Source organism: Xenopus laevis, chromosome 9_10L, assembly GCF_017654675.1.
Source record: "Xenopus laevis strain J_2021 chromosome 9_10L, Xenopus_laevis_v10.1, whole genome shotgun sequence".
NCBI classification, from domain to species: Eukaryota; Metazoa; Chordata; class Amphibia; order Anura; family Pipidae; genus Xenopus; species Xenopus laevis.
In genome coordinates, this window is record NC_054387.1 from 73393910 (window position 1) to 73412309 (window position 18400).

Consider the following 18400-nt stretch of genomic DNA (forward strand, 5'->3'; position numbering starts at 1 on the left):
AAATTACGCCGGCGTAGCGAATTCACCCATCACTACTTATTTATATAAACAATAGTAGCGTTTCTGAAGCAACCACAGCAGTTTTACCAGTGCGGACAACAGTGCATTATATTTTTATTACTTTAAAACACTTTCATTTTTTGATGTTACTGTTCTTTCAAGCATACAAAAAATAATTTAAACATTAGTTAACCCAATATGATTGTTCTGTCACTTATGTAAATAACATGGTTCATCTTGTTCTACATATGCTATGCTGCTATACTTAATGATAATTAATTTATGATAATTTTTTTGTACTTAGTTGTAGTATTTAACAAGTATGTTTTAACTTTGCACAGTCTAAAAAAGTGGATCAGGATGCACTTCACTGCGTTGCACTTGTATAACTATGCATGTGACAAACACAGAATCGTATCTATCTTATCTGTCACCAACAAGGATTAATTGTAGTCTAGCTGATATATTAAAATAGACCCTACGGGAGTTGGCCTTCCCCTAATTATGAGCTTTCTGGATAATGGGTTTCCGTATAACTGATCCTATACACTATAAAGCTATTATATTGTATAGTTGTACTGTGTAGTTTGAGATCTATCCTTCAGACAATTGTTTCTCAACTAACCCCCCCCATGGGTTAAATATCAGTAATACAAAATGTCTCAGGTTTTTATGATGATATGATTTTAAGAATTCTAATTCTTCATCTAAGTCTAAATCATCTTGAGTTAATATAGGGGGCACATTTACTAAGGGTCGAAGTGAATTCAAAGTGAATATATGAATTGAAAAACTTTGAATTTCGAAGTAATTTTTGGGTACTTCAACCATCGAATAGGCCAAATTCAACTTTGATTCAAAGTGAAAATGCTTTGACTATTCGATAATCGAAGTTATGTCTCTTTAAAAAACATTGACTTTGACACTTTGCCACCTTAAACCTGCCGAATTGCTATGTTAGCCTATTGGGACCTCCTAGAACCTACAGATAGTATTTGGCTAAGTTTTGAGAAGTCAAAGGATTTTTTTGTAAAATCATACGATTATATCGTTCGATTCGTAGTACGATCTTAAAAATCCTTCGACTTCGAATGTCGGACTAGCCTATTCGATGGTCGAATTTCAAAGTTTTTTTCACTTCGAAATTCAACCCTTGATAAATCTGCCCCTAGGTGTGTCAACAACAAAATATGAAAAAAAAATTCCTGCCAAAGGAATCAAGAACAGATGACAATGAAAGATGACACTGATCTATTTAGTAGGAGCGAGGTTAACAATAACAAGCCTCTAGGCTAGGGAAGTTGGCAGCTGACTATAGGTCTGTGACAGTGAAAGGCTAATTTGTCTGCTGCATTTAGCTTAGACAAAATAACCACTTACTTCAAATATTTGCCTTTATGATTTATAGAGCTTTCTTTAGACTTCGACAATGAACAAAACTTACCCGATTGTAAAACAAATCCTGTTTGTCTGAAATCATGTGAGTAGGAACATGCAGACAATTCTGGTGCAGATTGTAAGTGTTAGGGTTGTGGTTATGCTCTGTTTTTTAAGCTTACCTATTAACCTATTACCTATTTACCTATATTACCTTAACCAAGTCTCCCCCCCCCAAAAAAAAATAATTGCTGTATTTTCTTTTTTATCTTGATCTAAAATAGATCTACAAGTACCAATGGCTATTAGCCTTTACAAATTGTGGTGTTCCCTATACTTCCCGTTACGAGGCAATAGCAAGTGTTGTAAAGGTATTTCATGGCTGGAATTTTGCATCTATATTTTGTTCTATATTCCTAAGGTGTAACAACTGATACCAGACTGTAATTACAGGGCCATGCATAGGGAAACTTACCAGCACCGGTACAGTAGCCATCCAGATTTTGGTTTCTATAACCTTTGGGTTACTATCCTTTTGTAAGGTTTTGTCCCAGGATTGTATGTTATGGCAAATGAAGCCCATAAGCTTGGATAATTTCAATTTCCTTTTAGTCTCATGTGCCAAATGGCATATGTTAATATGGAGTCCCCACTCTAAACAGCTTAACTTACCTTCTGGTTCCACCACCTGCACCATGCTCCTTCTCCTTTATTTCCAGGGCAAAGATCTGTTCTAGAGTACACGATCTTGGTGCATATGCTCATGTAGTACCTTGTGTCATAAGACAATAAGTGGGCTAAATGCTGGACCTGGAATATGCAAACCACACCAGAGGAACCCATTAAAAACATTTAGGGAGTGATTTATTGTTTTAAAAACATTTGGTAGACATTGAAAATGATTGATAGAACGTGATTCCTCTGGGATCAAGTTTTTGTTCATGTTCTTAAGTGGCCGAGTTTTTTTAATAAATAAGCGTACATTCAAATTTGTTGAGTTTTTTCGAATAAAGAAAATTGAAAATTCACAAATTTTAATAAATAGGCCCATAATATTGGGTTATTCATGTACATCTTTTTTTGTAGGTTGTTTTGATTAGAAGTTTCTTCCTCCCTTAAAGAGTGGACAGCCTGAATAAAGGCTTAATTATTATGTTTGCATATAAAAAAAAACTGATTGTTTTTTTTCTTTGCCATGCAACAGAGGGTTTTTCAAGTCACATCACATAAGCTCTGACTAAAAAATTGCACATTCTGTCTTATGCATGACACAGACAGTAAAAGGTCAGCACATGACTGCAAATGGTGTAGTTTACATTAGTTCCTTTGGGCTTCCAACTATATTAAGGAGGAAGGCCTTCTGTAGCCAAGGCAGAGATGCTATGGTTCACTTATCTGAAAAATGTTTAGGTCACATTTCTCAAAATCCCAAACATCAAATCAAAGAAAATGCTTAATCTAATAATGCCCATGACATGTCTCAAACTCAACCTTATTTGCATGGATTATCGCATCTGATGATGCAAGGATAAAGCAAGAATTCTATCTAGGAGTTTCATTTCATTTCAACAAGTAGGATTTTGCAGAAGGAGTTTACCCAAGCTACTAAACCTGTTCATGTGTGTTGGATGACATTTAGAAAAGAAAACAAAAAGAATTTAGGAGACTGAGCAGAATAGTTTCATAAAACTGGAGCAAATTAAAGAATTCTGTAAGTTTCAAATTGTGTCTGACTTAATTTTTGTTGCACACCGGTATCAGAAATAAATGAAACCAATATCAGAATCAGAAAAAATTTGTGTAACAGATACTTAAATAATTTTATGACAGCAAAAATATATTTAATTATAAATAAGATGCTATTAGAACTATTAAATATTAATTCAACTTGATATATTAACATTTGTATAATTGTTTAGTTTCTTTATAAAATGTATTATGTTAATCTTTTCAAATAATTGTGAAAATACTTATCAGCAGAGCATTATTTTAAATATAGGCAACTCCATGTCCATGCCTTTTCGATAGTTTTAGGAAGGTGCAAGTATATTAAAAGCAAAAAAAAATAAAAAATCCCCCTGGCACACCTCCACTTTCCTCAAACTAATCTCTTTGTGATTTCAGGTTAACTCCCCTATTTGGGATTGGTGTGTGCACAAACTGTACTGTGGTACTGCACATGTACCAATGGGAAGGGTCAGACTAAGGTAGTTCCTAGGGCAGCACAAGACCTCAATAAAGCCTTGTCTATAAGAGTTATCATAATGAGTTTTGGGACCTTGTACACCTACCTGGTTATGCCCATGATCTGTCCAACCCAAACACTGTTCCATCTGATCCTCTTGCCTGTTTTTAATGTGGAGCCAAAAAAGACTATTATTATTTTACTTTAACTGGAGTATGTGCTGCTGTCTGAATATCGTGGAGCACTTTTTTTTGTCCTAACTGTCCAGAACCCCTGATGATAAGGTGCATGACAGAAGTGCTGCCATTCAACCCCTGATGCTATTGGCCGATACCTTTGGTTGCATACATTTACAGTCTCTCTCTTTACAGGCTATGAAAACATTTATAGGGGAAGTTCTTGGTGCATGTATGCCTTTAATATTTTATTACCATCTATTAATGTCCTAAATAAAAAATCAAGTCATGCATCAGACAATTAATTTACCAATAAACTGAATTTTAGCCAACAAGCTGAATGAACATTTCTATATAACTGAAAAACCATTTGCAAACAATTACACAGGCAACTAAATTAACAATAGTATATAACCAAGTTTATTTGAAAATACCAATTACTCCACACCATTTTATTTAAGATAACATACATTGCTATATGCTCCAGCGCATTAAATCTTTAAAGAAAGAAAAAGGTGAGGCAGATCCAACGGTCTGTTAGAGGGGAATTCCAGTACAACAGGTACAGTAGATTTGGTTCAGCTTATGAGACATGTGGTCAAACATCTTCCATAATTGTATTTAGTTAGCTTGCAAAGGGAACAATAATTCCAACATAAAATGGGCAATGGAAGAATCATTTCATATGCACTGAGAGTATTAGAAAAATGTAATGTAATAAAAATACATTCTAGAACATTATACAGATATATATATATTGCAATCATGTGCTCCGACATCACCATTAGCCCATGTAAGAGTGCAAGAAAGGAAAGAAAGTTGAAAACATTGATAATGGCAATACAATTATAGCAGTGCCGTAAAGAGTTATAAGAGAAATATTTGCCAAGATGAAGACTTAAGAAAATATATACATTTATAAGGAGAGTTTATGTCCATTTCCTTTGGAGAAATAATACAATATGAAAAAAAGAGTTTTGCACAGATCCCAATGTGAGGTGTCATTGTTTCACCTAACTTAACCTCTATAGATATCTATATGTCTATACCTATGTTTACAACTTGAGGTGCTATTTCTTTGAGATCTAGATCCTGGCTGTAGAAAGCAATATAGTAAAACCTCACTCATATTTAAAAATTCAAATCTGCACGAAAAGCATTTCAGTGAATATGGATAGTGATTTCCTTATATTTATAGCCTTATCAATAAGGTTTTCTTTTTATAGGTGAAAGTCAGAGCCAGGGTAACAAAGAGGTTTCTCTTCAGTGCTTAGACTATAGATTACAGAGGACTGGCTTAAAATAATTCTAATTATGATTTAAATTACTGTATTAGTGTGATGTGAACTATACAAAATATTACAATTTATCTTAATTACCTTTTTTACTTGTCATGTCATTAAGAGGTTTACACTGAGAATATCATGAATTTGTGTGCCCTCTGCTGTTTTGTCTAGGCACTTACTGCTCAGTTCTGTTACTAATGTGGCCAAAACAATGTAAACTGTAATAACAAAATAATGTAGATTGCAAACAGCTCAGACAAGCACTTTTTCATGACATAGTTTAGGTGGTGAAATGTCCCCATTGAATCAAATGTAAAAAAAAAAAAAAAAACTCTTGGATCTATAAATCCTTTAGGAGCCGACCACTGACTCAAAACAAGGATGATGTGCACTGGAAATACTAGAGAATATTTTAAATTTGTGTGGATGTAATAGAAGAAATCACATATGTTTAAATAAATGTTTGATAATCCCCTGGGAATAAATGCAAAATAAATTCAGAATTTTCCCCAATACTAACATAACTATAATTGTAAGTTATTTTAAATATTTTATTTCAACACTGCTAATTGCAGACTTGCTAAATTTAACCATGTAACAGAGAAGGCAAAAATGGCAGTTACAATATATACATTGATCACCAAGCAGTTGCTTTCAAAAAAATTATTACATCATTTGTACTGTTCAGAAACAAAAAAATCATTCATTTTACATTCTCTATAGGAAAACATTAAACAATTTAGTAACACAACATTAATGCTGAAATGAAAGTTGTTCTTATATATATATATATATATATATATATATATATATATATATATATATATATATTTTTTTTTTTTTCTTTCAAAAGAACCCGCACTCCAATCGTTTGTGAATCAAACTGTTTTTATTGTGTGCATCTGTGTAAAAACAATAAAAATTGTTTGATTCACAAATGATTGGTGTGCGTATTCTTTTGAAAGAAAACTACATGTTGATTTAACCCTGCACCCACAACTATCGATCCCAACAGGCAATATAAAGTAGAAAAGTAGATTATTATTATTAAAGAAGGAAACTTCTAAAAATCATATGGAATGTAACTTTCCCTTGAAATAAGTGCAGTTTCCTGAGGTTACCATAAGATGATAATTAGAACTGCTGCTGTCAGGTGACATGACAATTCTACACCTCCCTTCAGGCTGGAATCATTAGTGTGAATGAGTTTGAAACTTCTTAAAGGATTTTTGAATTGGCTGAGCTTGTCTGTATAAAGGGAATGTGAACAACAGTGGTCCAAAATGGGTAACCCAAACATTGACAGACCAAAACTTCCAGACTCCTAAAAATATTATCAAAGGTTAAAGTATGTTTGGAAGGCTGTCTATCAACATCAAGGATGGCTATTTAAAGTAACACTGTCAGGCATAACTACTAACACTACTGGGTCAAAACCCCATTTGCACAAGGGTCCTTCAATATTCTACATGCTCCCTATTCTTTGATCATATTATTAATGCTGGAACAATTAAACAGCATTGTGACCCCTGTTTCGTGTAAAGGGTTCTAATCCCTCCAATGCACCCCTAGTTCTCTATAGTTGACAAGCAAGAGCTTAATTACAAATAAACCTACTAGCTCCAGTAACAAAGAACATGGAACCATATTTACATAGATCAGCTGGGACTCTCATTTGGGGATTTTCTTGTATGGGAAAAGTTTTACTGAGCAGTATTGCTTTAAAAATAAAAAGCTGACAGCTCCCAGAATGCATTAACCCTTGATAACACATTAATATACTGTAATTACAGTTCAGCGACAGTGTTTAGAGCAGCTAAGCATACCTGGAATTGTAGTTTATGAATAGAAAGGGCAGTAAATGAAAATAAACTATGTAGGATATATTTACTTATTTATACTTATTTGTATTTATATATATATATATTTATATGTGACATAAGATCGACTTTCATTTTAGAATGTGTCCTTTAATAAATGCAGGTTTGAAATGAACAGTAATTACTAATCTCTAAAATAAAATCTTCAGCAATAAGACACCTGCAGGCCTCTTAACATAAAATAAATTATTTGTGTTCCAAAACTCTGTCCAAGAGCATTACGAAGATCCTTGCATAATATACTAACATACACTTCCATTTAACTCAAAACAGCAGTAGTCATGGACACAGAATGATGGATTTTGGCAAGTTCTAGAGCTCTTCTTGTGTCTCGGAAAAAACTGGATGACTCATTGTAGATCTTCCGTTTATAGATATTGTATTGGATGGGACAGGAACCTGTGAGGGGGTGGATAAAAAAAAAAAAAAAAGATTCAGGTTGGAAAAATTAGCTTGATGTAATTGTTTGTCCCCCACAATGATCAGATCACATAAGAGACAAGTGCTGACCTGTCAAATAGGGTTTGCATCCACAGCCCAGTATGGTGCTAGACCAACACTATTTCCCAGCTTCCACATCCGCCAATATGCATTAAACATTAATCAGGCTTGAGGTGGTCACACAGAGGCCAGTAAAAGCTCCTGGCTCAGCCCCATCGGACAGGCCAAGGCTTGTATACAGTTCATCCATCACCAGGTAAGTGGCTAAATTGGGTAAATATCTGCTCATTTGGTGACCTTGTGGATCTATTAGTGCATGGTCAGCTTTACAATGTTAAGATGCCCATTACCAACAAGCTGATTTTGCCTCAGCTGGTTGAAATTGCCTTACCAGTCTATCACCCATATGCAATAAAAGGCTCATAGTTTACCTAAATGCAGTAATCCATAGCAGACAATCAGATACCTACCAGAAATGCAAGCTGCTCATTGGTTGCTACAGATGACTAGACCCGTAGCATACTTTTCACATTTTATAACATAACCCCCTATATCTTCTAGTACCTTTATAGATAATAAAGGCCATGAACTTGTATATTGGGTCTATGGCTGACTGTGATCCAACTATGGCACTGAACAATCAAATCAACCAAAGAGCATGGATGATCATAATCTGCAACCCAGTCAAAGACATGGATCTCCTGTGTATGGTCAGCTGACTGGTTGCAATAAATTGTTACGACAGGGTAAATCAGCACCATATTACTACATCACCCTGCTGAGAGTTTTATAAAATGTGTCATACTTTTTCTCCAGGTATCTGATACCACCAAGCTTTTAAAAGAAAATAACATAGTAAAGATTTCTGTTTCATACACAATTGTGTGCATGTCCATGTGTATTCAATCACACACAAGCCTGAATGTATACACAAACACATCCCAATAATAGACAATGCAAATGAAGAAACCCAATCCCCATGTAAACGTCATTAAATCCAAAATCTTATGACTCCTCGTGGTGGAAACCTAAAGGGCCTAAAGCAACTTCAACATGTTGCTGTAAATACCAAGTCTTTGGTTTTATTGAACTATTTTTAAGAACTCTTCCAAGTACATCATGTGACATTTTCCACTGCTAAATGAATTTGAAATAGTAGGCCTTAAGCACTTTTTCTCTTCAAAAGGACATCTATTTATCCAAAGACAGTAAAAAAAAAATTATAATTTGAATGACTTTGCTCAATTTATATGTGGATTTAAATATGTTGATAAACATTGCATTAAATCTGTGCTCTTTTATTCGCATTTGCTCCTAACCCAGCCTTTAATGTTGAACACAATCATGAAATTCCCTATTCAATTGAGAGCAGTGTTAAGAAAAATATCTTTGCTTTTAAAGTTCAGAAAGTTGCCCTTAAGTAGAGCATCCAATGATGTTATGTGTGAAAAACATACTACTTATATTTTTTAAAGAAAAGAGATGTTTTATTCTGATGCTAAGTACCAGTAATGTCTTTTAGGTGGTGTGAGAATTAGAAATGAGAAAAATGAATGAGAAATAAGAAAAATACTCAAACTGCCCTTTTTTGCTTTGAAAAAAACACAAAATGCATTGGAGTCAATTGGTGTGAAAAAAAAGAATGTAGGAAATCTCTTAATGCTGTTGGTGTTTTTTTTAGATGCAAAAAAACTGCATTTTTCCTGGCGAAACAAAATGCATGACAAAAAAAATGGCAATTTCTTACACAGCAGAAACTGTCTAAAATTCATTGCTATTTAGTATACTAGGGTGAAGGCCATGTAAAATGTATGTATGTTATCTTATTTTTGTAAAACAAAAAATATTGAATAAAGAAATGAAAAATGAACCACTGTTTCTGCAATAGTACCTTCTGGTGGCCTCAAGAAAAATTTAAAAAATATTAAAATTAATTTACAGTTCCAAAAAAAAACAAACCCTATATATATATATATATATATATATATATATATATATATATATATATATATATATATATATATATATATATATATATATATATATATATATATATAATCTGCTGTAGAGTATTTACATATGGTACTGATTAACAAGGGCACATTTTTCTACAATTTAGAACCACACCAAAAAACAAAAAATTGTTTTAGGCCAAACAGATTCTGAAAAATAACTAAAACAGGTTAAATAAGAATTGCTAAATATCTAGGATACTAGAGGTTTTGGTTAAAAGAGGGCTGAGTGGACAGAAAAAGACAACAATTCACAAAAAATACAACAACGTATTTTGACATTGCTATTCACAGTGGTTTTGAGAGCTGACATTTGTTTTCAAAACAAGTTCATGGCTTTATTAAATAAAAAGTGTTATCGAACAAGGCAAAGACATGCTAAAAACATGAATATTTGCAGTCCAAGACATAAGCTGATGTTCAGTTAGAAAATTAGCATGAAACGGATTCAGAAATGTGAAAAAGTCAAATTCCGTCCATGCATAGGTAATGTAAAGTTCATATTTAATTAAGAAACAGAGGATTATGTGTGACATTTAAATAATTCTCTGCTCATAAGACCTGCAGAGCATTGTGCTTGACATTATTAGAAGACCAGAATGGACTGTTTTGTTGTTAACGGATAAAGAATTGTGGGGGGCTATTTACCAAGTTTTTCTGTAGAATGTAACAGAACATTCATTCATTATAGCTTTGGGGGTTTGTTTAAATGTTAAATGTGGCAGAATTAAAAAAAATATTAATGAATATAAAGGAATTCGAATACCCCCTGTTGTAAAATTTAAGTCTAATAAAAGTCCCAAAGAGTTCAATGATATGTACTTTATACAGGACATTGGACCCTGCTGCTACTTCTATTACCACCATTTTTTACCCAGAAGGTACATTATTTTTTGTAAGCCATAAATTACATCACTCAGCGTCATTTATAATCACTGACATTATTCACTGAGTGTGTATTATAATTAATAATCTAAATACGAAGAATGAAAGAATGAATATAAGATCAGAAGTCAACTCAGCCTATGATCATTATATGGTCATGGAACTCCTCCGTAGTATTCTTATGTTCTGCATTAGGGAATACACTATCCTCTTGTACAGAACATCTGTGGCTCCTGGTATTATTGGTGATAACAGTTTAGGGTTTTTTTTTTTTTTTAAAGAACGATCCTACACTTTTGAGGTATCCTAGTACATAAACTTTCTAAGCTTTGGATTTTATTACACCTTGGCGCTGTACCCAATTTTAAGTGAACATGTGCAGTGAGCATTAGCATATGCTTTTCCACCACTGTATTCCCACCAAGATAAGTCCCATGACACTTGTTACCTTCCATTAAGGTGGTCGATTTGGGGCAAAGGTGTTCTTGCATTTCCATGAAGCAGACCTCTGAACTAAATCAGCATATGTAGGAGTCAGAAAGGGGCAAGCTACCTGACATGAATTCAGATCTTCTCATTGGGCCACTGGTTAAATTTATGCTATATGAGACAATGGGGGTCATTTATCAACACTGGGAAAATTTGCCCATGGGCAGTAACCCATGGCAACCAATCAGATTGCTGCATTCATTGTTCTACCTGCAGTTGGCTTTAAAAAGCTAATCACTGATTGGTTGCTATAGGTAACTGCCCATGGGCAAATTTGCCCAGTGTTGATAAATGAGCCCCAATGTGTGAAGATTCAGTTTGTTGACCGGTCTATCAATGGCCAAGATGTCAATGTATTGCCATCTTATTCATATAGCCTAAAACTAAATTCTTGCTTCACTTCTAGACAACTTTTTTCTAATAATGCTGAAACTAAACTGGTTCATATTTAGTCATCTCAGTGTTTATAGTATTCTTACTTCATAAGGGACACACAAAAATACAAATATTAGGATTGTTATGAGATTGGAGTCTGGGCTATTTATAGCTTATTCTGTGAACATATTTCTTCTCTGTGCTTGATAATAAATTATATTTAATGAGAACACTTTGCTTGCATCTATCAATGTACTAAAGGCTTCAGCTTCAAAACAACCATGTATGTTTACTGTTGTCAGTTAAGTCTGTCCTTATTTCTGTTGAACTAAGCAATATGGCTGCTCCAAGTCACATACATACATGAATATACAGGTTACAGAGCTCTGTGTACAGCTTTTGGATTTATTATGCAGAATACTTGGAATTTGAGGTTTTTGTTATAATTAGAGAGCAGGGGATTGTGAAGGGTAAATTTATATGGAAAGCTTTCCGCATTAATTAAGAATATTAATTTTGGCTTCTGAGCCTTTGAGACATTGTGCAGACCCTCTTCGGCGGCCACTCACCCTTTTCAAGTTAGCGGCAGCTTCTCCAGAGCGAATGGCAGTCAGTAAATTCTGCCGGATGAATTCTGGGTCAGAACTTTCAAAAGATACAGTAGACTTTTTCTCTAGAAGTGGTGGCGGGCTATGCACTTTGTATTTTATTTCAGGGGTTAGTGTCTAGAAAAGAAAATGACTTACATAATAAGTCTTGTTAAGGTTAAACAAAGTGGTTACAGATAACAAATACAGGTACGTCAATGTAAGAACTTGCAAAGCATCAATATTATTATTTTCACATACAACAAATATTAATTTTGTTATCTAAACCATTATGTCAAAGCACAGAAACAATAAACACAATTAAAAAGCAATTCAAACTTTTAGTAAATCTCTCTAAATGGAACAAGGCTACACCCTCTGGATCATTACACAAAGATTTGCATAGAAAATAAAAAATAATGCCACCAGGTCACAGGCACAAGGAGACATATAGGATATGTTAAAAAAAACCCTCATATTGTAGGCAATAATGAATAATACATAGTGCTGGTATTACTCGGGGCTAAAAATTATTATCTTCAAAATAGTGCATTCCTTCTATAAAAAGAGGAGTATAATGCACTGACAGATTCTTGTTTTGACACAATATATCTCCATTAAGTTTCAGCAAACATTGAACCAACAGCACTGATACTGTTTACATCACTAACGTGCCGTTAGACTCTACATTACTGGTAGCCCTTTTGGTCTATACCTTGCTGCACACAAACACAGACACACCTGTAGCAAGAACAAAAGGCAATGACACTGAAAGGGTTAAATGGCTAGAATAGCACAAAATCCCTAGCAGGTGATGTCATTAAAGGCTCAGCTATTTTAACCGGTTCAAATATCCTTAAAAACATTATCTGGGCTTCTCAAGAGCCTTGGGACAAAGAGTCAGGATGTGTTAGAGGGAAGAAGAGAGGACCTTCAGCACTTGAGATTATTACATGATGAGAAAAGTATGGAGTTATTTGCCAGGTTGGGCCAGCACATTAAAGAGAAAATATTCCCATTTGTGGCAGAGATTTTATTTATATACACATCGGTCAGCATAGTCAGCAGCAAAGCTGCAGAAACAACCACCTTATCTAACTGCAACGGTGTTGGAAAAAGTATAGTGTAAATGGCAGGCCAGCGGCATGTGAGCAGCCAAAACTATGGGGCAGCTGACATTCCAACTAAATTAACAAAAACAGTGACAAATAACAACTATGCTATCACTGTTCACCAGCCATACCATTTTACCAAATACCAAGCTTGGCCTATGACCAGTTTTGAAAGGTGGCAGCATCCCACTGAGAGAAATACCCTATTCAAGCTACGGTCTCATCTGAGTGTCACATTGGGATGTTGCCAGGCCTTAGATATCAAAATATCTGTATGTACACAATATCTCTTCTACGCCTTTTTATACAATGGAGACAAAGTTCCAAAAACATTTCTCCAAACATTTCAGATAAACCTCAATAAAAGAATACATGTTGAGAAATGTCTGGAATAATGATTTTTAAATAGGCAAGCAGTTCTGACAACTCCAGCTATATGTGCACATTCCAGTTGGTAGGATATGTGGTAGGGCACGCACTGCATTATCTACAATAGTGAAGATAATAGGACGGTGCATCATCAATGCAAATAGGGCATATACTGTATTTCCCATTACATATCTTCAGCAAAGGTGGAATAGTGCTCATGCTTAGAGCAAATTAAACATAGGTAGTGACCAAGTATGAAACATGATTGGTGTTACAGGTACTAGGGGATGTAACTTTAATTTCTCCCTTCTGCAGTTTCCACAATAATTTATACTAACCCATGTTAGTAGGAATCATTGACAGCTCTGCATATGAAGGGTCGCTGGTCAACCTAGAATAATACAGAGTCCACAATTCCATTTAGTGACCCAAAAGCTCAGCCTGTAGGTCATTTAGATGTTTCACAGTGCATTTCAGGCATGTATGCCCTTTTGGGTGGGCTATGTTTGGTTGACTGCCTCCTTTTCTCAAGGTGGCCATACACAGGCAGACCGCAAATGTGGGCCCTTCAGATCGATTTGGCAGCTTATATATTTCAGTATGGTTTGATTTTCCCATCGGACCGGGGTCGGCATCTGCACATTGATGCGGTCTTCAATATGACTGTGGACATGGCAGAAACTATGATCCAATCATTAGTTCAAGGGGTCACATAGGAGGAACTCATTGACCACCTCTATGTAAAGTAGGCTGTCTTTATTTGTAGCTCTACTTGAACTTTAAACAGCTAAAATATTCCTAAAAATCATTATATGCATACAGTGCCTCTAACATTTTAAAAATGTAGGGTATATAAAAAGGCACAAATGGTGATGCAGAATTTGAGAGCACTAGGCAGGTTAAAATATTGCATTAACTAATAAAGATGAAACTAAAATACAACAGAAAATTTGTGAAAACCAGTCTAAATGCTATGTAATGCAATGCCTCTGAGACAATTCTTATCCTACCAAAACGATTCACTTTCCTCACTGGACAGTAATGCAGTAGTTATATAAAACTGTAATTTCCTTAAAGCCCCCCAAATTCTGAACAAAGCATTTTAAGTTACAACAGTATGCAATTTAAAGGTAACACTGCACGTACCTGAAACCTCTACACGTCACTATGTACAATGCTTTTATATGGTTATATAATAAAAGGCACTAAGTGCACCAAGTACAGTCACCCATAGCTTCCAATCAGCAGGTAGCATTTACTGGTCACCTGTTTAAAAGCAAACATCTTATTCTTGCTATGGGTTACTGTCCCTGGGCAAACATAGTGAAGGATAGTGTGCTATCAAAGTACTTTTCTGTTATAGTAACAATTTTAGCTAGGAATCGTTGCATAAACATGTATTTGCTTCATACTAAAATATTGTGCATGTTAGTTTCTTTAGTATCTAGGGAAGGCACCTTCTATGAGTCCAACCTTACAGTACCTAAGAGTTCCCCTAACAGGTGCTAAGAAGGGCTAAAGATAGCCATGCATCAATCATTTAAAATCAGTTTGCCACCTACCTGATCTTCAGATTGCTCCTGTGGATTTTCTGAAGAGAAAGAGGAGTAATTTCTGAATTCCACATCAGTTGGAGAAACAGAGGTCCAGCCAGTAGATTTTAAAGGTTGCTTAACTGGTGCAGAACTGGAAGTAAATGACTGTGACCGTCTAATTGCTAAGGAACTGGTAGGAGCAAAAGATGAAGAATTACTACTTGAAAATGGTCGAGGGGTGGCGAAAGTCCTCAATTTTTGCAAACTCATTGTAACAGCCGGGCCAGTTGGAGAGCTTGGTGATCTCACAGTTCTACTAGATGTTAGGGAGTCCTCATAGTGTCTGGACATGTCATCAACATCAAAATGCTTGGTCACCTCTGGCAATACATTTAAGGACTCAGTCTTAACTTCAGCATTTTTTACTCCAGCAGACAGAGAATTCTCACTTTTATTCTTACTACTTAATGTAGGACTTTCCAGATGCTTTTCCTGAGCATTAACTATAGAGCTTCCACTTTTAATGTCTGATGTTTTATCCATTTCAGTAATATTCTGAGACGTGTTACACCTGTTTGTAGCCACCGAGTAGGTTTCAGAAACTGTTTCAACTTTTTTTGCTTCTGTTAAGTCTTTAGCCAGTTCATCTTCACTTATAGAAGGCAATCGAACATCTAGTCTAGGCTTTTGTGTCAGCTGGGAATACTCTCCAAGACTTTGGACTTCAGACTCCATTTCTTTAATTGTTAACTTGTCTTTGTGTAGATCAAGTGATGGTAAAGGCAGCTGTAAATCTTCACTGGAAGAAGATGTTTTACTTGTTAACTGCGAAGCAGCTGCAGGATCTAAATTTCTCTCCAATGATATGTTTTTAGCAAATAGCGACTTGTCATAAGAAATATTTTCATCTCGTTTCGAAGTCACCTGTGCAACCTCTGAACTAGGAGGTAATGTTTTTATTGTTGCTTGCAAAGTATCTTTTCCTAGGTTAGCAACTGTATTATTGGTAGGACTGCTTGATGATTTTGACATTTTAGCAGCAGCGGAGGTCACATAAAGACTTGAAGCTCTCCTTTGCATCTGCAAATAGAAAGAACTTGGGGCTTTAACTGAACCTGATTTTGTTTCTGGGACATTTGATTTTTCTGATTTTAAAACAGGTTCGGACGACAAGCTCCTTGTTAATCCTGGACTTTTCTGACTTGTTGAAGTGTTATTTACATGAGTCAAGCTCATAGGATTTATATTTGCACTCAGCTGAGGAGAATGACTTCCATTTTTAATTGCTGAAGAGAGTTCGCTGAAGAAAGCTTCCCTTGCTGCTTGGACAGGAGACACACTCTTAGTCCCTATAGGGCTTTGCAACCTTTTGTCGTGCTGAGCCAACGTATCATGGTTTATGGAATCCTGTGCGTTATCAGTCTCGGCATCAGAAGATCTTTGCGGCACTATTTTATAAGTAGTCATTCCAATTTTAGGTAGGTAGTCTCTTGTAATTTCATTGGAAGGTTTAGGTTTTGGCTCTGAATCTTGTATATACAGCTGGTGGCTTTTTGATGGAGATTTTAATGGGCTCTCCACCATCTTTTCTGTTTCAACAATAGTTTGTGTCTGCACACTTTCTTTAGCACTGGGGATTTCCTTGCTGGTATTTTCAACTTCCTGTGTCTGTAATGCTTCCATGGAAAACGCTACATGCTTATGAATAACTTGAGGTGGCATGGATGACTGGCCATTGATTTCCATGTCCTTGTGTGAATGCTCTATAGAAGGCTCAGAGGTCAGTGAAGATTCCTTTATACTATTCATTTCTACATCACTGTCGAAACTTACTGTCTGAACAGCAGAATCCTGCAGTTTGGCTTTTGTTGGGCTACTGTGATCCAAAGTCCCTTCTATTTCAATAACTGAAATTGTGGCATTATTCTGAATATCAGTGACCATACGTTCATTCTGCTCCATGTAAGGTTGTGCTTGCACTTCAGTTTCAATATGAAGTACTTTAATGTCAGTTGCTTGGATATTATCTTCCGTTTCTGTGGTCTGGATTGATGCTCCATTCCCAATGTGACCTTAATGAAGAAATCCATTATAAGTTATACAATAACATAGCTACACTGAAACTGCTACTAATTATTAGGGTTGCAGACAATTCAGGATTCAATTAGAAATTTGTTTGAATACCAATAATTTTTTGCAAGATTTATATCCGGATTAGGATTACTGGCTTCACATTCTAGGTTCATGTATATTTATATTCTATAAATATACATATAATAAATAAATAACATATAATAAATAAATATAATATAAATGAATATTTATATCCATGTATATTTATAGATGATCTATCAGCATGACTATGCAGAGAAGCTTTGTTATTTCATTTTAGGAGACCAGAAACATGTGATTACATCCCATGGCCAGAAGACTGACCACAATGACAACCACTTAATAGTTGTAATGTGTTGCAAGAATATTCTTAAGGGGGAATCAAGAAGCTTTACTTCATAGCTCGTAGTGTGGATTTCCTATACTGTAAATATAGGGACACAAATACTTACTCATGCTATCATATTCAAGTGTAGCACTCCCAGCGGCTAAGTCATCAACTTCGACAGGAGAAGACCTGAAACAAAATACAGTAAATAAATTCTCGCTCAACTTGTAAAAGTCGTTTACTGCTCTATGGTGCACATGTGAGTTGCTATATAGTAACAATATCTGGCAATGTCTGATAATGCCTTTTATTCAAACTGCAGTGGTATAGTAAATGCTTATTTGTTACTCTTGCTTATTAAACCCAGCTAATTTTTTTTCCCTCTTACATTGACTGTTATGTGACCAATGAGAGTGCTGCTGCTATAAAGGGAATGGAGGATTTTAAGGGGATACTGACCCTTCTTAGAAGGAAATGCAAACGTCACTGGGGCAGGAACTGATACTAATAATACATACTCTCTGTAAAGATTGATTCTGGCACCCTCCAATGATTCATGTCCAACCCTAGGCTGATGCTTCTCTTCTCAGTGGCCATACTCTTCCTGTTTCCAAGCATCCCCAATACTGCCCTGGGAAAGCACATGTGCAGTACAGTAATTATTCACTGATTAAAGCACTGCCCATGAACAAGCTCACAGAGTGCCTTATACGCAGGAAAAAGATGGTGGCATGATGCGGAGATAAAAATACCCCAGTCCAGTGCTTTTCTTTTTTCTCTTTCAGAATTGGGGGGCTGGCCCAGAAGTAATCAAATAAAATCACTTGGGGGGTGCGACAATTTAGCAACCCCAAGTGATTCTTTCTCCTTTATAGAATAACAAATATAATTTATAAAGTGTAATTTTTCTACAAGCTTTAATTATTATCTACCACACGGAGTTTCTGCTCAAAGTAAGCAGACAAAGTGCCAAGAACTTCTCCAGCAGAAAGGCTAAACTACATTACACAGTAAGGTTTTTTATATAATTGAAGAATCCTCTGATGCCTTTCATCTGTTAAATGAGAATTATTTTGCAATTAGCATCATCTCCTAGTATTATATGATCCCTTCCGTTCAATGTATAATGCCTCTGAAATGAATGGTTTTAAGTCCTAGCAAAAGAACTTTCAGAACATATAGTTTACCTTTAAGCTACAGTAGGCCCTTAACCGTTACTCTATTATTATAAGAGACCTTGTGTAGGTTAAA

General features: G+C 35.3%; 1 protein-coding gene across 8 annotated transcripts in view; it reads right to left on the minus strand.

Annotated features, from left to right (window-relative positions):
• Nucleotides 1–4135: 4135 nt before the first annotated feature.
• cobll1.L (cordon-bleu WH2 repeat protein like 1 L homeolog) overlaps nucleotides 4136–18400 on the minus strand; it is a 77367-nt gene continuing 63102 nt past the window's right edge. For 7 of the 8 annotated variants that reach the window (XM_018235859.2, XM_018235862.2, XM_018235861.2 and 4 more), the window contains 4 exons: nucleotides 17274–17338; nucleotides 14737–16781; nucleotides 11676–11831; nucleotides 4136–7303 (listed from right to left, as the gene is read on the minus strand). In XM_018235859.2, coding sequence (XP_018091348.1) covers nucleotides 7217–7303; nucleotides 11676–11831; nucleotides 14737–16781; nucleotides 17274–17338 — 2353 coding nt within the window. In that variant the 3' untranslated portion in view covers nucleotides 4136–7216. The remainder of the gene's footprint in view (nucleotides 7304–11675; nucleotides 11832–14736; nucleotides 16782–17273; nucleotides 17339–18400) is intronic. The other variant, XM_041576711.1, reaches the window with a different exon arrangement.